General features: G+C 46.2%; 2 protein-coding genes across 4 annotated transcripts in view; both read left to right on the forward strand.

Annotated features, from left to right (window-relative positions):
• Nucleotides 1–20093, forward strand: part of LOC310832095 (beta-4C adrenergic receptor-like) — a 685807-nt gene that overhangs the window by 37107 nt on the left and 628607 nt on the right. The gene's annotated exons all lie outside the window — the stretch shown is intronic.
• Nucleotides 1536–17987, forward strand: GOT1L1 (glutamic-oxaloacetic transaminase 1 like 1). Of its 3 annotated transcripts, none has more exons than XM_083714193.1 (9): nt 1536–1751; nt 3638–3819; nt 4092–4218; nt 6329–6441; nt 10428–10520; nt 12132–12282; nt 14149–14314; nt 15405–15547; nt 17742–17987. In XM_083714193.1, exons 1-9 carry the CDS (start codon nt 1640–1642, stop codon nt 17945–17947), a joined length of 1293 nt encoding a protein of 430 aa, XP_083570319.1. In that variant the 5' UTR covers nt 1536–1639; the 3' UTR covers nt 17948–17987. The 3 variants fall into 3 exon arrangements, with proteins under 3 accessions (XP_083570319.1, XP_083570320.1, XP_083570321.1); XM_083714195.1 differs by having other exon boundaries at nt 1703–1839; XM_083714194.1 differs by lacking the exon at nt 15405–15547.

The raw sequence follows: 20093 nt of genomic DNA on the forward strand, positions 1-20093 counted from the left end.
AACATTAGCTCTCCCTCCCAAAAAGTTGATTTGTGGACAGAGCATGTACTCCCTGGGTCAGGGTAGAGCCCTGGGTTGGTTTGTGCATGCATTGTGTGTGCACTGCGCCCAAACTCACAAATTACACTCTTACATCCTCCTCCTCCTCCTCCTCCTCCTCCTCCTTTCCCTCTATTGGTAAGCTGTGTTTGGATGGTATACTCAAGCAAGTAAGCATTAGCAGCAAACATTCATAATACTGTACTAGAACTTGGAGACATTGGTGGAAACTGAATGTTGGAAGACCGACAAAAGTAAGTATTCCTGACACAGCACACAGTGGAATTCGCTCCTGCAAGAGGTAGTGATAGTCACTATGACCCAAGGTCACTGGATGAACCAGTGATTGATTGATCCTAACTAGGCTCTAACAACTGCACCACACTCCTCCGTGCAAAAAGACTTCTGAAATAATTACGATAAGCTGAATTGGGACCCTTTGAAGGGTGTGTGTAAAAAAAATGGCACATTTTATGCAATGTGTTACTGGTATTCATGCAATGAAGAGGCCTGCCTGAACGGCTGCTATGCAGAAGATGAGCAGATTAGAACTCAAGGACATCTAATGAATGCTGGAAGATTCAGGACAGAGAGATGAAAGTACCTCTTCACACAGAGCTTAGCTAATCGATGGAATTCATTTCCACAGGAAATAATGATGGCCACCAACTTGGATGGCCTTAAAAGATGATTAGACAAATTCCTGGGGGGTAAGGCTGTGTTCTGCCTCTACTAATGGGGGCACTCAGGTCCTGCTTGTGAACTTTCCATAGGCATCTGGTTGGCTACTGTGGGAACAGAATTCTAGACTGGATGGGACTGATAAAGCTGGGTTGGTCTTAGGCTGTTGAACATAATGTTCACCAGCGGCAAATAAGGGTCATTCTTTGTGCCTGGGAGCAAAGAGAGCTACCCCCACTGACAATGGCCCTATCTGCACTATACATTTGAAACAGCATCACACCACTTTAGTCAGCCACTACTTCCTCCCCCAAAAAATCTGGGAACTGTAATTAAGGGTCTGAGAGTTGTTAGAAGACCTCTATCCTGCCCCTGGAACTACCTGTCTGGAATTTGGCAGGGTTAACCTCCTCTTTAGTTTGTTTGCTTTTGGACTCTCCTTGGAGGCATGGCCATGAGTTACCACACTGAACTGCTGCACTTCAGAATTTACCACTGCCCTAAGCATCAAAAAGTCTGATCTGGGTGTGATCAGGCCCAAATCCAGGCCATCCAATTGGATCTGAACTGAATCGGGAAGCTGCGGCTTGCACAGCCCTAACTTTCACACAATGACAAATAACTTTATACGGGGGTTTTCTTCCCCTCTCCCCTTTTGTAGAGGAGAAGAGAGGGAGCAATCCCAGAGAATCATGCATGCTGGATTTCACCAAGTGGGCAATTTTCTATCCACTTCCTTACCTTGGAATGTTTGAGTGCAAATGCACGTGGTACCCCAGGAAACAATTGTCTTACAGTTCCATGAAATGGAGGGTCAGTGTGGGTTCTTCTGGAGGACTTTAAGCAAGTATTTTGGCACCACTGTTTGAGCAGAAGAAGGTGCAAGTGAAAGCTTCATTTGTCTTAGCCAGGCTGGGCCATGGCGACTCTTTCGGTTTTCCTTGATGTTCCATTAGCCAAAGCAGCAGACGTTCCCTTGGATGCATACAGAGCAGATCCTTCACCCCAAAAGGTGTGCCTTGGCCATGCAGGTAGATTTCCTAGCCAAGCCTAGCTCCTTCCAACAATAATCTGTTTCAATAGGGAAGGTTGCACAACTTAACTCCTATGTTGTCACAGGTGAGAAGAAACATTCAGTGACCATGGTGTTGTAGATGTGAGGCACATAAGAGAATCAACCTTTGGCTGTTCCTCTGAGGTTAATGGCTTACTGTTTCTTAGCCACCCAGACGACTGTGATTTTGAGAGGCAAAAACATAAGACATATAGAGACATTGCCCTAAGCACTTTCCAGAGCACAAGAGGACAGACCCCTGCTCCCAAGCGGCTTCCAGTCCAAAATTATAATGGGACAGATACTGTAGATGCAACCAAGGAAGGGGAGGAATGGTTTTTAAAGTTGCATGTGTGTTTAGTTTGTTCCAGTACTGCATGGGATGTCGAGGGCTGAGCCAGGAGAAAAGGTGGTTTCTGGGGAGGTCTTTGAAGGAAGCTAGCACCCACAGGAGTTCTGGGAGGGACTTCCAAGAGTAAAGACAGAAAGTGCAGAGCCTTTCTATATTTTGATTTTATATCTGAACACCCCCTTTCCAGCAGGGAAGTTAGCTGAAAGCAGTTCTGAGTGATTAACGAAGGATTAGCCAATATAAAGAACACTTCCTAATTCAGAATACACACACACACACACACACACACACACACACACACACACACACACCAAAGATTCAATAAGTACAATGAATGAACCAGAAGTATAATTCATATGCTAAACAAATCAAAACAATATCAGCTACATAAAAAATAAATCATATATTCCAGGAACATCAATCAGAATGCAGCATAAAACAAAACAAAAAAACTCCACTAAGCAGGCCATTGCCATATCTCACCCAGGGGGAATACACACATCTCCCACCTCTCACCAGGGGTGGGGGGCAGGTTTGAACAAGAGATTCTCACCCTAAGGCAGAAACCAATTCTCTGAGTGCAGCCAACCAGCAGGCAGACTAACTCCATATAGAGTTAGAGAAGGAGATTTTTTTAAATTATGCAACAGCCCACACCCCTCCTGTTTCCTACTCATCCACAACAGCAGGCTTTTGAGGGGTTAGGAGAACTCTGGACCTGGGTTCAAATCCCCACTCAGCCATGAAGTTTGCCAGGTGTCCTTGGGCCAGTCCCTGCCTCTCAGCCTAACCTACTTTGCAGGGTTGTTGTGGGGTAAAGTGGGGAGGGGGGGGGAGAACCGTATATGCTACCTTGAGGTCCTTGGAGGAGAACTGGGACTTAAATGAGTCAATAAACATAAGGGTGGTGGAGCTAGAGAAGTGAGGGTCATGGGTTGGGCTGCATTAGGATGTGAGATTGAAAGTGAGGGTGTGAGTTCATGGAGAGATTTGAAGATAATGACAAGGAGCTTTGTGCTAGATCCAGGAGCCAACCAGAATCCAGTAGCAGAAAACTGAAAAGTGATGCATGTCATCAGAAGGGCAAGTTGGGGCAGGTGAATCGACCAATATCAGTTACTCTCAGTTTCTCATTTCCCCCAAACTTAAGTTCAGATTTCCACATTTCCACACAACATTGAGATTTTTGTAACATTTCAGTAAGTATGAATTAGATAGGTTTGCCTTTAAATGCTAAAGGAGCAGATTTCATCCCCATCCCTAGCGATGAGAGAGGCACATAACTTTGGCAGCAGACACATGCTGCAAAGACACAATGTGATCACCGAGAGAGAAAGAGAGGGTCATATTTTTTCAGCTGTCAACAAGATCAAATAATTTGGAACCTCCAAAATCCCTTATGGATGCAGAACTGAAACTCAGCACGACCAAAATGCATGGATGTGCCCTCCTGTTTTTGCCTCTGAAATGTTGGTGGGTACAGCTTACATCAGCACTGCCTTTCTTCCCAGGCTGCCAGACAGATCTGGAGGAAGTCTGGATCCCACCAGTGGTAAAACGAATCCTGCTTCAAATTCCTGAGGACCCAACACTGAACCACGAATACCTCCCACAGCTTGGAATTTGGGAATTCACCCGAGCAGCCATGGAGCTAGCTATCGGCAAGGACAGCCACGCTCTCCTAGACAACAGGGTAACAGCTTTTATCAGCAATAGCAGCTAAATTAGATGTCAGCTCAGTGCTAATTAAGCTATTCTGTACGTAGATTAACCCTGTGCTTATCACTGTACCTTAGCTTCACTTATGTGGTCCTCCCGTCTAGAGATGTTGGAGAATTATGACAAAAACAGAACTGGGAGCTGCAGCAGAATACAGCAAATGCCGGGCAGAATGGAAGTTGATGCCTTCTTAAATCCCTACTCTTGCCTCGTCTTGACTTACCCCAAACTTTTCTTTGTAAATAGGCATGTGGTGTTCAGACAAATGGTGGAACCGGAGCCTTGTGGATTGGAGCTGAATTTCTGCACCATTGGTACAAGCCCAGCTACTGCACAGCTCCAGCAACTGTTTTGATTGCAGCACCCCACTTAGGTATATAAACTGTTGTTGTTTTCCCAGCACCACTTTGATGCCTAGCCCTACAGTTGAAGCTGCAAGCCCATGGGAAATGTTGCTGTGATTTTAAAAAGAATGCCAATCTGTAGCAGCACCAGCCGCGCAGAAAACATAATCTAGAGGACACACTCACACCATATGTTTAAATAATAATATAATAATAATTTATTATTTATACCCTGCCCATCTGGCTGAGTTTCCCCAGCCACTCTGGGTGGCTCCCAATCGAGTGTTAAAAACAATACAGCATTAAATATTAAAAACTTCCCTAAACAGGGCTGCCTTCAGATGTCTTTTAAAGATAGGATAGCTGCTTATTTCCTTCACATCTGAAAGGAGGGCGTTCCACTGGGTGGGCGCCACTACCGAGAAGGCCCTCTGTCTGGTTCCCTGTAACCTCACTTCTCGCAATGAGGGAACTGCCAGAACGCCCTCGGCGCTGGATCTCAGTGTCCGGGCTGAATGATGGGGGTGGAGACACTCCTTCAGGTATACAGGACCGAGGCCGTTTAGGGCTTTAAAGGTCAGTACTCCAATACCACTTTTAAAACTTATTGCTTCCCCCCAAAAAATTCTGAGAGCTGTTCCATACACCCAACAGTCCTGCTTTGAGCAAGATATCCCAGATTCACAGTAGCTTCCCTGGCTTCTGTTTGAAATCCTGGATTCCTCACCTCCTCATCCTTGTCCTTTGGGGCAGCCATGGCAGCTTCCACAACCCTCTCTGCCACTGCTGTACTCCCAGAAGCGGGCACAGCACATGTGTGTACACCTCTGAAGGCAGGCACACCAATTCCGGTGGCCAGGGAGAGACCAAGTAGGCTCAAAGATTGGAGCGAAGATCAGGTGGATAGGTGGGGGTGAGAAAGAGCGTGGAGATTGGGCAGGGGGTTGGCGAAAGAGTGGTGAGCTGAGGCAGGGAGGGTGTGGGAGGGGTGTTCTGCTTTGCTGCCCTGACATGTTGGATGGTATGTAGTTCAATAAGGGTGCTGAGAACAGGTAGGAAACCCCTCTTCAGAGCTGCAGTTTCGGACTGTATTGTGACAGTCAATCTCTCTTCTCAGGAAACTCAGGAAATTGTAACTCTCAAAGAGGAATAGGAGCCTCCTAACAACTCTCAGCACCCTTAATGAATGGCAGCTCTCAGAATTCTTTGGGGGAAGCCCAAATGACTATTTAAAGTGGTATTATAATGCTTTGATTGCATGCTGTGCATATGGCCAGAGTCTTACGGCTTTGCGAGATGAGGCAGGAGCCTCACTGTCATCACATCCAAGCACCCACTGCAATTCAGTTAAGGGAGATTTAGTTCCTAAATCAGGCCATTACAGCTGCCTCCAAATCTGAGATGATACTGGATATCATGTCCTACCGTGGGCCTTGCTTAGGCTGCTGGAACCCACCAGACTCACTTGACAGTGGCAGTAGGAACACTCCAAGAAGTTGTCATTTTAATTTCCCACCCAAAAACCATATCATTACAGGGCAGTGCAGGAAATGAATACAGAGAATTGCAGCCCAGCTGCCCTTGACATGAGGGCCCCTGGGCAGATGTCAATGTTGGTAGGCACTGGGCCCCTGGCAGTTGCCCTAGGAAGCTCCAAGCCAATGTATCTCATGTACATATGGAGCTGCTTTAGACTGTTAATCCATCTGTCCTGGTATTACCTACTCTGACAATATTGCAAAGTATTGGCCAAGACCTTTGAATGCCTGAGATGAATGACAAGTTGACCCTCCCAATATAATTTCGCATGCGGAAGCTAACCAGACTGGCACCTGGATCCTACTTCAACACTGCCTGGCTTCATCACATCTGAGGGCAGTATGCTGCCAATTCTGCCTAATGATGGAGCTGTCCCTGACACTGAGTATATCTAAATGGACTCAGGCAGAGGTCTTTTCCAGCCCTTCTCCCTGACATCATTTAATTAGAGAATGAATCTTGGGCCATCTGCATTCAAGCATGTGCTCTACCACTGAACTCTGCCCCATTCCTCATGTGAGCACATCCCTCATTTTCAACAAAACAACAAAGCTGGCACAAAACAAAGCTCCCACAAGCTTCCCCCTCCTATCTTTTCAGACAATCTTGGTTGCATATTCCAAGTTGCTGGCTTTTCAGACATCCGTTCTTACCACTACTGGGATCCCATCAAATTGACTGTCGACACAGAAGGGTTCCTGAAGGAGCTGCAGGTAATGTCCTGAGAATAAAGGACTACCGTACTTGATCAGCCAGAGCTAGAGATGGATTGCACTCACCCTTACAGATTCTTACAGTGAGAATGCTGGGATGAAACCAAGCTTGCACTGGAAGCTGATGTGTCTGCATGGGAAAGAATAGGGAGATAAAGGAACCGCTAGACCACCCTTTCTTACCTAGCCTGTGCTGACCTTCCTCCATGTGCTAGACTAACACCCTTAGGGTTGCATGCCTCATTTCCTACTTCTGTTTGCGGGCCCATGTGCTAAACCCTGTCTGTGGTGCCTACCCTTTTCCCCAATTTCTATACCACCCTTCATCTGAAGATCACTGGGCAGTTTATATATCACCACTCCTGCTCTGAAAAAGGACCAGAGCTGTGCTCCTCTTCATCTCCCCTTGACTATGCCACTGTTAGCTTGGCCCTTTGAAAAGCCACACTTGCCAAATCGTCCTCTTCTATACCTGACTCCATTGCTGGGATGGAAGAAAGAGTCATATAGTTTGCGGGCACACGCACTAAACCCTGTCTCTGGTGCCTACCCCTTTACCCCAAATGATGAGACAAGAGACCAGAGTATGGGTTCAAATTGGCCACAACTTTATTGAACTTCAGAAGTGGGAAACTTGGCACAGGCCATGGCAGGTAACCCTCTCAGCCCACCTGGCTGAGGATACACAGGCAGATGAGATCCAGTGAAAGGGGACTGCAAAGCGCAAACTTACACAGCATGCCCTTCCACCGACCTCGTCCTGGGAGTTTGACCTACATGCCGCCACTCTAAGGCCAGGGACTCCCGGTTTTGCCCTTTAACGGCCCTGCAAATGCCGCCACATGGGAGGGCGCATGAATGTATCCCCCCCGACTTGATGTCAGACTAAAGGATACCTTGCCAAGGCCTAAAACCGCCAAAGTTGTGACGAAATGCTACATGGAAGGCAAAACCTGCCAATGCAAGGAAAATTCATTCCTGGTTCTGAATACAGCAACCATCTTACAACCGCAGCAGCGCCCGCTGACCTGGAACGCAAAATATTAGTCTGTAGGGGAAAGTATCATTAACCTGGTGACTGCTGGCTTAAGACAAAATTATTTGGAGGCAAGAAATTATTATTTGGAGGGAGGGTGGGTGAGTGATCCTGGAAGAAAGAAAACCAAAAGAGGCTTGAGCAAAGGGGTCAGCCTCTTTTCTTTGGCCTTTGCCCCACCCCCGTCCAGCCGTCCATTGTTCTCCCTGACTGAGGGTGGGTCAAAGGCCACCCCAAGCAGGTGGGAGGCACCTGCCCAGGTGAGCCGTTGCTCAGTGCCGCAAACCCCATCCACCTGTGGGGAAGGGAGGGCGGAAATTGTGTCTCTCCTGCTGAGGTGCAAGAGTAAGCATAGCTCAAAGCATCTCCATCAAAGTTAGATAAAAGAAGGATCTTTCCTGCCAAGCATATATTTCCTGCAATAAACATAACTATCTGAATTGTCCTAAAACCCGAGTCCCAGTGTGCTTATATCCAGGGTAATGTGTGCTCCTTCCACAGGGATTCAGTATTAAGTTCAACCCCTGCTGAGCATTTTAACTCTCCTTTTCCTGTAACTTGTAGCAGTGATCAACACAATGGCTGTAGGACCTGGGACTTTTATAATTCCTTGAGTGTTAGCTTTTCTGTTTTGTGAGGCTGCCAGAATATGGTAAAGGGCATAAGGAGTCTCCACTCCAGCACCATGTAAGGTTAACAGAGAACCAGGGCACCAATGGTACCAAATAGTATGGGAAACAGCCTTATTAGAAAAAAATAACCAATAAACTGAAACTGACACGGGGACAAATGGAAGAAGACGCTTTTACCCCGGAATGGCTCCCCTTTATCCCATACACAGCCCAACAAGACAATGACAATAACCCACCAACAGCATACAAATCAATATGGCTAACCTGATCCAAAACACCCACCCACCCCACTCACACATGAAAACAAAGACCGCCACAGCCAACCACAAATGAATAACCACACCCTAGGCCAACCCCAACCTCTCTCACCACCAAAGAAACACAAGGGAATACAGTGGACACTCAGGTTGCGAACATGATCCGTGCGGGAGGTACGTTCGCAACCCGCAGCACCGCATCTGCGCACATGCGGGTTGCGATTCAGTGCTTCTGTGCATGTGTGACCACTGAAACCCGGAAGTAACCCGTTCCGGTACTTCCGGGTGTCAGTGCGTCCGTAACCCAAAAACGCACAACCTGAAGCATCTGTAACCCGAGGTATGATTGTACTAAAGAGAACCTGCACAAGCGATGCTGACCCCAAACCCCACACATACATTAAGTAAAATAGAAACATCACCACCCAACTCCACCCCCACTCAACTTTCCCCCCTCCACCTCTTTCCCCCTTTTCTGCCTAATGAAACACTAATGTCTCAACAAATGAAAGTGATCTGTAGAAAATGTAACTTGAAAAAAGAGACATTGCACATACTTTTGTAAACCAAGAAATCTTTAATAAAAAATATGTTAAACAAAGAAACAAACAAAACAGAGAACCAGAGCACCAGGCTGGAAAAGGCAACATATTACTGACTTTATCTTCCTTCTTGCAGCCTCTAATTCCTTGCACTACCTACTAGTCCTAGTATTCAAACAGCTAAGATCACAGGTGCAAGAGCAGCAGCGGCTAACTCCCAGTTCCAGGGTCTGTTTCACCCCCTCACCCAAAGATTTTTTTCTGGGGCTCAGCACTGGCAAAAAGAAAAGAAAAATGTAAAGTAGGCACAACACTGTCGTGGTCAGAGCTCAGAGAGGCCTGGTGGGATCCAAATCACCCCTTTCTCTCCTTATATTGGCCATTTAATTAGCACAGGTGTGGAGAGGAACTGTTGGTATGTGGCCCCCGGAGGATGGGTCAAAGGTGAAAGTGGCCCTCAACACGGAAAAGTTTAGCAAGCCCTGAGCTAGAATGTTGGGTTGGAAGGGAATGTGGGAAACTTAGGTAGAATTCTCTGCTCATTTATGAAGCTTGACTGGGTACCCACCAACAAGTAACTGTGTCCTAGCCTGGCCTACAGGGATGGTGTGTGCACTCGGACCCCTGCAGAGGAAGGGCAGGATGCAAATGTAATTGATTAAATAAATAAATACAGCCTCCTTCCTGCAGCAGTGCCCACCCAGTTGTCAACAGAACACAGGAAGCTGTGTCATCTAGCCTAGTATTATCTACCCTGGCTGAGCCTCAGTCTGAAGTCTTCCTCATTGTCTGCCTCCTGATGCTGCTAAGAGATGCTCGGCCTTGAAAATGGCCTATAGCTCAGTGAAGGAGGCAGCTGAAGGTCCCAAGTTCAATCCCCAGCATCTCCAGGTAAGGCTGGAAGAGACCCTTGGCTGAAATCATGGAAATCAGTTTCAAGTAAGCATAGACCATGCCAGTTATGGGCTCATCCACATGCCCTCTTCCCCTGCGAAGACCCAATTGTTATCACTGAATCAGAGCAAACATCATTTTTCCCAGATGGAGGTTTGCTCTGACCTTGTGCCAAAAAGTGTGGTTTTTTTCCTGGGAGGAAACGATGGGGCAGGAGGAAAACCTCTCAGACCCACACTTTCGAACCTCAGGGCAAATGCAAGTCTAAATGAGCCCCGAGATGAGTATAAAGCAGCCCCCTTTGTTCCTTTGTAACATGGGACCTCCTGTAAGCAACACATGTATTCTGACACTGAGCTATAGTGTCGTGCCCCTCGCACTCATCTGCCTGATACAAACCATCGCTCCTGTTCTGTGTCCCTAGCATTTTGTAATCAGTAGTGCACTGCTTCTGAATGTGAAGGTTTTATATTTAGGAATGATAGCAACAGCCATTGATAAACTACAACATTTGCCTCAGGCAATCCCAGTTTTCTTCCCAGACTTCTCCCCCACCCAACATCTATGACCCCCCAGTGTTTCCAATCAACATAAGGTGTTGACTGAAGGATTGGTTTGCTTTCAGGATGCACCAGAAGGCTCCATTGTGTTCCTGCATGCTCCTGAGGAAACTGGCTTGACACCCAAGCAGTGGGAAGAAGTTGCAGCAGTGATGGAGGTAAATATAGGAATCCCCTAGAGAGGCCAATGACTGGACAGACCAGGAATATGGAAGTTGCAGCCCTCCTAATGTTCTTGGAGTCAAACCACTTTAAACAGGCATGGCTAGAATCCTGGGAACTGTAGCTTGTTAAGAGTGCTGAGAGTTGTTAAGAGACTGCTGTTCTCCTCAAAGAGCTACCATTCTCACAGTTCCCTGGGAAGAGGGATTGATTGTTAAAACACTCTGGGAACAGTAGATCCATTAACGGAATAGAGGTCTCCTAACAACTCTCAGCAGCTTAACAATTACAGATAGGTAGCCGTGTTGATCTGCCATAGTCAAAACAAAAAAATTCCTTCCAGTAGCACCTTAAAGACCAACTAAGTCAGTTCTTGGTATGAGCTTTCGTGTGCATGCACACTTCTTCAGATACTTCTTCAGATAGCAGCTTAACAATGTAAAGTTAGCAGAATTATTTGGTGGTGGAGAAGGTGCTGTGACTGTTCAAAGTGGTATGATTAGGCACAAGCAAACTCGGCCCTCCAGATGTTTTGGGACTACAACTCCCATCATCACTGACCACTGGTCCTGTTAGCTAGGGATGATGGGAGTTGTAGTCCCAAAACATCTGGAGGGCTGAAGTTTTCCTATGCCTGGGTATGATGCTGCTTTAAAAGCATAGGGCATATGGGGCCTGTCTGATAGTGGGAAAATGGAAATTTGTTGGGGAAAGGGAGCATAGTATGGAGTGGAGTGGTTAGAATCCTGGGGAAAAGCACATAATAGCAGTTTGCTGCAGGTCCTACTTGTGAAAAAAGATAATGTGCAAGTATATCCCATGCTTAACTGGAAATAATTATGCCATCCCCACTTCCAAGAAGTGAGATGTTTTAGGGCAGAGCTTTAGGGTTTTTCTTTTTCTTTCAGTGAGTGGACACTTAAGAGACTTCAGCTCTGTTTGTAACACTGGCTTGATTTACAAATTTACAAGCAAATCACAGTGGAGGCAAAACAGACCCTCCTCCAGTAGGCTGCACATTCACCAGAGACTACATCCCAAAATCCTTCCCTTCCATTAAAAAAAACCAAAACCCTGCTGCCTGCCTGTTTTCCCCATGCACATTCTGAGATCCCACCTTGCAGGTGAATTGTGCATTCGGGAAATAACATCAAGCCATTAGGAGGAACATTAAGCTTCCTTAGTCAAATCCTAGACACCCATCAAGAGGCACTTTTAGGCAGCCTTGTAAATAAGGCCATAAAAGTCACTAGCCTGCCCAAAAGAACAACACAAAACCTCTATTCTGCTGGAGCTCCAGTCCTCTTACAGCAGCCTGCTATATTTTTGTGCTAGGCATGGAGAAGGGGGCTTCCCTGCTCTGATAGCAAATTTGCTTTGTATGCTGGGCTACAGAGAAGGCTCCACCCATCCTCCTTTAGCTCCTTCACTCACTTCTATGGAATTCTGTTTACTCACCCACACGCAATTCCTTGTCACAATTGCCAGGCTAGTGTTTCAATGCAAAGCTGTTTTTAGGTAAACCCATAGCTATAGTTCACAATAATGTCGGCCAAATTCACAATGCATCTGTTTCTTCTCTCTTCCCACCTCTTTTGGGTCCTTAGAAAAAGCACCTCTTCCCCTTTTTCGACATCGCAGCTCAAGGACTGGCTTCAGGAAACTTGGACAAGGATGCCTGGGCGGTGCGGCATTTTGTAGCAAAGGGATTTGAGCTTCTGTGTGCCCAGTCTTTTTCCAAAATGTTTGGCCTATACGGTAGGACTCTAATGATCACACTAAGTGGGTCCGAGGCAAACCAAGCATCTTGGGGGAGGGCAGTGGAATCACAAGAAACCCCCTTCAAGTTGAACGGCAAAAGCATGCATAAGAGGATTGTGGGATCATCCCAGGTAACGTCATCCCCTATCACCGTATCAGGAACCTGTGTTACATTGCTGCCAAATCCATTTTTGCTGTGTGCATTGATGATGATGATGATGATGATGATAATAATAATAATAATAATAATAATAATAATAATAATAATAATTTTTTTATTTATACCCCACCCATCTGGCCGGGCTTCACCAGCCACTCTGGGCGGCTTCCAACAAAATATTAAAATACAGTAATGCATCAAACATTAAAAGCTTCCCTAAACAGGACTGCCTTCAGATGTCTTCCAAAAGTCTGGTAGTTGTTGTTCTCTTTGACATCTGGTGGGAGGGCGTTCCACAGGGCAGGTGCCACTACTGAGAAGGCCCTCTGCCTGGTTCCCTGTAACTTCACTTCTCGCAGTGAGGGAACGACCAGAAGGCCTTTGGTGGTGGACCTCAGTGTCTGGGCAGAACGATGGGGGTGGAGACGCTCCTTCAGATATACTGGACCTTTCCCTTCCATTGATAGCATGATGCAGGCCTAGGCAGCACAGCTCTGCAGCCCCCTTGCATATGCTCTCAGTGCATGAGTCTGTTTGTTTGTCACTTGCATTTAAAACCTACCCGTCATCATGGGGACCCAGGAGCTGTAAGATAAAGCAGGTGTCACATAGTTGGGAAGGCTGCCTGGAAGTCCATGACTGCTCTGAAAATAGATCATACCTATACTTAAACACTAGAGGTCCTCAAAGACAAGAGAAAGGAGTTCAGAAATTATCGAGTAACAATGAGTGCACTCACTCCGAGTTACTCTCTTCTTTTTCTGGTAGTAATCCTAGACTTCAGCTTGCTACATCAATGCCCAGTTTATATCACATTGATGCTTGTGAGGACTTTATGGAGTGGTTTAAAAATCCACTCCTATTGTGTGCCATCCAAAAGCGCTTCCAAAATTGGATTGAGTGGCAGGGGTAAAAACTGACTGATGCTCTTCAGGAACTAGTCACATAGGAGAAGAGCCATAGCTCAGTGGGAGGGCATTTGCTTTGCATGCAGAAGGTTCCAGGTTCAATCCCCAGCTTTTCCGATTTTGGCTAGGAATGTCCCCCACCTGAAGCACTGGGGAGTCACTGAGAGTGTAGATTTTGGTTTATTAAATCCCACCCAAAAAAGCCCCAAAGTGATTTTACAACCAGTATAAAAATCCAATGATAAAAATAAAAATGCACAAGCATATTAAAAATAATAATCATAATGCAGAATTCTAATCACTGGTACTGCTCAGTGCCCAGTAAATCAAAACCCTGCCTGCCATAAGAGGGCCTCTCTGGGAAAAGCCTTTCATATATATTGAGCTATTATAGAAAAGGTATGTTCTCTCATTGCAACCCTCTGAATGTCCTTCAGGCATACAGAGAAGGGGCTCAGGTGATGATCTCAGGGTCCAGGCAGGTTCATATGGTGAAAGTGTAGACAACCACATGCCTGATGGTCCTGAGTGAACTGACTCAATGTAAGGCATGTTCCTATATTCCTTTGAAAGCTTGGGTGGGTTGTCCTCTGGACTGGCAGCCTCAGGGATACTCCCTGCAACTCCCACCAGCCCCAGCAATTTCTGAATTTGGTGGAGGAATAGGAAGTGTAGTCTGAAGCTGTTCTGTGTGGGGAGAGCTGGCTGCGTACACATGTAATTGATTCGCATACAATTGATTTGGCAACGCCATCTTCAACATGCCCTGTTCCGTATTGCTATTATTTCATGCAGAGGAGCGGGTTGGAAATCTCATTGTGGTGACGAAAAACAACCAGACACTGATCAGAATCCAATCCCAACTGGCCAAGCAAATATGCATGACGTGGTTTAGCCCCACCAGCTTGGGGGCAAGGGTCATTGCAATGGTGCTGACCAGCCCTGCACTGCTGTACGAGTGGTAAGAAGGAAGGCAGGTAACTCCGCGGTCGGGGCTTGTATTGGGCAAAAAAAGCAATTGTCTGCTGCTGTTTTGTGAATATTTTGATGCACCTGCAATGAAGATATTTCCCAAAATAGTTTTGCACAGTTGCTGTGAGTGGAAAAAGGCAACAGGAAAGAGGGAGATCAGTAACCCAGGCAAGGGTTGAATAAATATTCCACAGGCACCCGTGCTATAATAGCATTCAGTGCAGGAGTGAGGAGCCTGCAGCCCTCTGGAATCCATTTCCCATCAGTCCCAGCTAGTGTGGTTGCAAGGGGTGCCAACTATTATCAACCATTTTATTTGCCTGGACATTTAAAATGTTGGCTATGCTGTTGGTTTGCTCTGTTGTGTTAACTGGTTCATGAACTGTTTTATTGATTGTTTTGTTCTTATTGCATTATTGCATTTTGTCTTGGTATGGTTGGTTTAGTCATGCCTGTAATATTCTGCCCTGGTGCCCTTAAGGATGAAGGGATGATCGGGAACATTTAAAAGCACTCAGAGATCTCATATACAGATTGTATCATTAGTATCAAAAATTAGGGTTGTCCACTTGTCAAAAGAAATCAGGAATGATTAATTTATGGGTGGTTGACTGGTTCATTCATCCACTCTTTAAATCTGCATAGATGCCTATACATAAGACCAGCTGCTAAAGCAAAAAAGCCTCTTTCTTTTTTAGAGGATTCGTGGACATGTCACAGCAGGCACTACTGTGAAAGGAGAAATGCCTCATTCTTAAAATCTATAAATGTCTAGACCCAGGGATTGGTTTGATTCTGGTTTGATATCGTAATTTGTATGGATTGCTCAAACCACAGTTTCTTGATATGGATATCAAAAGGAAACTGTGGTTTAACTGAACATTGAATTAAAGCATGAAAGCGAAGGGAGGAAAGAAATAATGTGGGAGTATGTGAATGCATGACTCATTCCTAGTTCAACAAACTTTAGTTTGTTGGGCTGTAATCGTTATGTCTGAACCAGACTTCACAGCTGTTTTGAGGAGAGAGAGTGGGGGGGAGGGGATCTCATGCCATATCTTTTCTATCCCTGTCCTCAGGAAACAGAGTCTGCTGAAACTAGTAAAGAGAATTATGCTGATTAGAGAAAAACTGAAGGAAAAGCTGCGTATCCTGGGGACACCGGGTTCCTGGGAACATATCACAGCCCAATCAGGAGTCAATAGCTTTGTCGGGCTCCTCCGTATGTATCCAATAAGCCTATTCTCTTGCCAGTGGAAGCTGGTCCATTAGGGCAAATGGGTCACTGCTCCATCACTTTGGTCTGCCTTAAGTCAGCCCCCACCTGGCTGCCTTCTTACTTACAACCAGTCCGGAGGCTGGAGGGAGTGGCTATCTGCTTCCCCCTCCTTTGACTCAGTGTTCGCCTTATAGAACTCAGCAGAGAGGAGGATTTGTGTGGACAAATCTAGAATTAGTTGGCTCTGCCTGTCATTGGCTCTTGCTCTGTCTACTGTTCACCTCCCTGCCTTCTTCCCTACAAGTCCCAAAGGGCACCAGCCGCCATTGTCTGTTGCTGAGCCCAAGGCAGGTCTGCATCTGGACTGTGCCCTTCCTAAGCTCTGGGCTCAAACCTTACCAGGGGTATGTATCTCTCTTTGCTCCCTGCTTCGCCATGGTGAGTTGCCATTGATCTGGATGCATGGTAGAGGAACCACAGGACTGCTTCACTGTGTGTTTGGCGTGGTCTGTTTACCTGGAAGTAACTTCCATCTCACATCTCTAAACTGCCCTTAAGAGACAGAACTCAAATAACATGTGTTGAGGAGGGGAAATCACAGCTTCTGCACTGTTTTCTATATGCTTTTTAAAAGGAGGAAGTTGGGTGTGCAACAAACCATTGCAGCGTGAAGTGCTTTTGTTCAGGGTTCCAGTCTCTCCTGTTTGTCCCCCTTCCCGTGGTTTTCTGTTTTGTTCTCCAGCAGTGAGTTGTAATTCTGTAGCCACTGAGCACGCTCATTGAGCTGTTCCCCAGTCCCCCAGGCTACTCTATTCCCATCCACTGCCCCACCTGTCTCCCAGATCATTCCCTATTTCCTCCTACTCTTTTGGTCACTTCCCTTTCTGTTCGGCTGCTCAGATGCCAGTCTGCAAACCAAAGCAAATTTGGTCCCCATCCCTAGCAGAACATCAGTTATGGTGCTTGTGCATGTCAGTGGGAAGCCTGAGTGTGCCAGATTCCTACTGAGATTGAGAGTCTATACACGTGCGACTTCCTGGCTCACATACCACTCACAGGGCAGAGCCACCAGAAGGTGGAGGTGAAGACTGCACACCTGCCTATAAGAGATCTTGGGATGGGGGCCCATGATCTCACTTCCATCTCTAACTTTTGTTTATGTTCAAGGGATGGAATCAGAGGTTAAAAGTAATTTGGGGGGTGGGGAATCATCCCCCAGACCTGCAGATTTCACCCTGAAAGCATGTATTGAGGTGTACAGGTAAAGGTAAAGGGACCCCTGACCATTAGGTCCAGTCGTGGACGACTCTGGGGTTGCGGCACTCATCTCGCTTTATTGGCCGAGGGAGCCGGCGTACAGTTTCCGGGTCATGTGGCCAGCATGACTAAGCCGCTTCTGGTGAACCAGAGCAGCACACGGAAATGCCGTTTACCTTCCTGCTGGAGCGGTACCTATTTATCTACTTGCACTTTGAAGTGCTTTCGAACTGCTAGGTTGGCAGGAGCAGGGACCGAGCAACAGGAGCTCACACCATCGCGGGGATTCGAACCGCCGACCTTCTGATCGGCAAGTCCTAGGCTCTGTGGTTTAACCCGCAGTGCCACCCGCGTCCCTCCCCTGTTGGATTGAGGCTGATGCTTTTAATATGCGAGTCATGCTTTGAAATGTTTTCATACTAAACAAATTGTGGCTCCACAAAGTCACGATTCATGAATGATTACAAAAGCTTTGGATTCCGCACTAATTAAATTTCCCAATTAGCTAGCTGTATTAGAGTTAAATAAGAAATTGAAACGTCCACTTCGTTCAGACTGGGCATGGAAATGAAGCAAGTTCTCCAGTTCAGAGATGATCTGAGTGACCAGGCAGAATCTGGAGAATGGCAGGACTATTTTTTGAAAAATAAGTTGCATTAATGGTTTTATTGTTTCTGTGTCTGCTGCCTGGAATCCTTTGGGAGGAATCATCATCATCCATTACACTGGGGATGGGAAATTCTCGAAGCTGCAGATTTGCATCACATCAGCCCTAAACTCTGTAGCCATTCAAGCTAAGTAAACATGTGCATTATTTGTATGCATGCTTTATTTACATCCCGTGTGTTTCGTAATTCTTTTGAGGTTGTTTGCACTGATGCGCCTTTTGAACATAGCTGGTTTTATGCCCAGGCCAATATTGTTACTTATTTCCTGCCAGCTTCCCAGGTGGATTTCCTGGCGCAGCACAAACATATCTACCTCCTTGCAAACAAGCAGATCAACATCTGCAGCATCAATTCAAAGAACCTGGACTATGTCGCACGGAGCATCCATGAAGCAATTGTGACCACGATCCCTCAAATCCAAAGTGAGCTCATGGAGAGGTCGAGTGAGAGCCATGAACCTTCAAGAGAGTCTACCTGAATGAATTTTCAATAGGTGCAATAAAACTTTGTTTTGCAAAGCCTCTGTATAAGATTAGATCAAAGGTTTTTGTTTGGAATTCAAGCCATGAAAAATTTCTAAAAACATTATCTCCCATTCCGGATGCAAAATGTCAAGTTCACTACCCAGCCACCGTTGATCATTAAAACAATCTGTCATGCTTTACTACAAAGACATCAAAAGCCACCTTTTCAGTTACGTATTTGTTAGCTAATTTAAACAACAAAACCCCTTTTCTTGATTTGATTGCTTTGCATCACTTTCAAACTACAAGTGATAATTGCTGCACATAGAAAACAACATGTCAGAATGAAGGCTCTGTTTAGATCTGTTCCCCCCTGACATCTAGATTTTTAGGTGGTGGGTCAGAGAATGACCTAAAGGTCTCTAGTACAACCCCCTGTTGATGCAGGAGATCCACAGCTGCAGCATCCCTGATGTGACCATCCAGGCTCTTATTGGAAACCTACTGAAGAGGAGTAAACCACCTCCCAAGGCAAACTGTCCCACACAGCTTGTACCATCAAGAAGTTATTCGGAAAGTTTAATCAAAAACCCCTGTTCTTGCCATTTGAACAATATATGTTCAGATCCTGACCTTTGGAGCAACAGCAATCGACTTTGCTCCATCTACCATGTCACATCACTTTAAATATTTGAAGATGGCTATCATATCACCAATTAAGACATATTTTATCCAGGTTGACCATAACCTGTGACTTCGACCTCTCCTAATAGGGCATAGTGTCCATGCTCTTCATAATGTTTGTCACCCTCCTGTGGACGCAATCTAGCTCCTCTGTGTTCTTAAATATCTGCGCAGAGAACTGAACACAGTACAGTGATTAAAGATTATCTGCACTTACCTTTCCTCTGCATTTTCCAGGCATGGCTCACACTTTAAACTCTGTGTTTAAGTGCCACACTTTTAATGGGGGGGAGGGGGGAGCTGGGACTGCATACACTTTAGTACTCCCAGAAAAAAAGCACTGTTTGTAGTCCTAATCCCACTTACCTGGACGTAAGGATGGACAAATCTGCCATTTTATTCTCTAACGAAATTTAAGGATACAGTGGTACCTCGGGTTAGGTACTTAATTCGTTCCAGAGGTCCACACTTAACCTGAAACTGTTCTTAACCTGAAGCACCACTTTAGCTAATGGGGCCTCCCACTGCCGCCGCACAATTTCTGTTCTCATCCTGAAGCAAAGTTCTTAATCCAAGGTACTATTTCTGGGTTAGCGGAGTCTGTAACCTGAAGCGTATGTAACCCAAGGTACCACAGTGATACCTCTGGTTGCGAACGGGATCCGTTCCGGAGGCCAGTTTGCAACATGAAAAGAGCGCAACCCACAGCGGCGCATCTGCGCACGCATAGGTTGCAATTTGCCACTTCTGCGCATGCACGTGACATCATTTTGCATGTCTGCGCATGTGCGAGCGGCAAAACCTGGAAGTAGCCCTTTCCGGTACTTCCAGGTCACTGTGGGACGTAACCTGAAAGAACGTAACATGAAGCAAACATAACATGAGGTATGACTGTACTTTGTTACCACAGAATCACAGAATTGTAGTGTTGGAAGGGACCTCAAGGGCAGCGGTGGAGCAAGCCGATTGGGCGCCTGGGGCGGTGCATGTGCCCTGTGCCCAGGGATGGGGCCAGCAATCTGTGGGGCAGGGCCAGCCGGGGCAGGGGGGCCTCCAGAGTCTGCCTGCCTCCTCCCACTCAGCTGCCCTATAGCTGAAGGGGAGGCGGCAGGCGGACCATTCTACTATTGAACAGCTTTTACCATCAGAAAGTTCTTCCTGATGTTTAGTTGGGATCTCCTTTCTCATAACTTGAAGCCGTTGGTTCAAGTCCTAGCTTCCAGAGCAGGAGAAAACAAGCTGGCTCCATCTTCCACGTGACTGCCCTTTAGATATTTGAAGGTGGCTATAATATCTCCTCTTTCCTAGGGGAAACATACACAATTCCATCAATTGTTACTCATAAATCCTCAGGAATATCCCACCTTGGCCTGCCTGAGCCACAGTAACGCCATCTTATGTGTGATGTCTGTCTGTTTATAGAAGGAATTGTCCTCCTTCTCCACGCCAAAATGCATCCCCTTAAAAGAGATGTTT

This window comes from Podarcis gaigeae (genome assembly GCF_964106915.1).
Source record: "Podarcis gaigeae genome assembly, chromosome: 15".
Classification (NCBI taxonomy): domain Eukaryota; kingdom Metazoa; phylum Chordata; class Lepidosauria; order Squamata; family Lacertidae; genus Podarcis; species Podarcis gaigeae.

Excerpts from the sequence above, each read along its gene's own strand:
- GOT1L1 (XM_083714193.1), top strand. The coding sequence starts at position 1,640 with ATGGCGACTCTTTCGGTTTTCCTTGATGTTCCATTAGCCAAAGCAGCA. Across the intron at positions 10,521-12,131 it reads AAGTTGCAGCAGTGATGGAG|AAAAAGCACCTCTTCCCCTT; the intron begins GTAAATATAGGA and ends TTGGGTCCTTAG. Across the intron at positions 14,315-15,404 it reads CCTGCACTGCTGTACGAGTG|GAAACAGAGTCTGCTGAAAC; the intron begins GTAAGAAGGAAG and ends CCCTGTCCTCAG.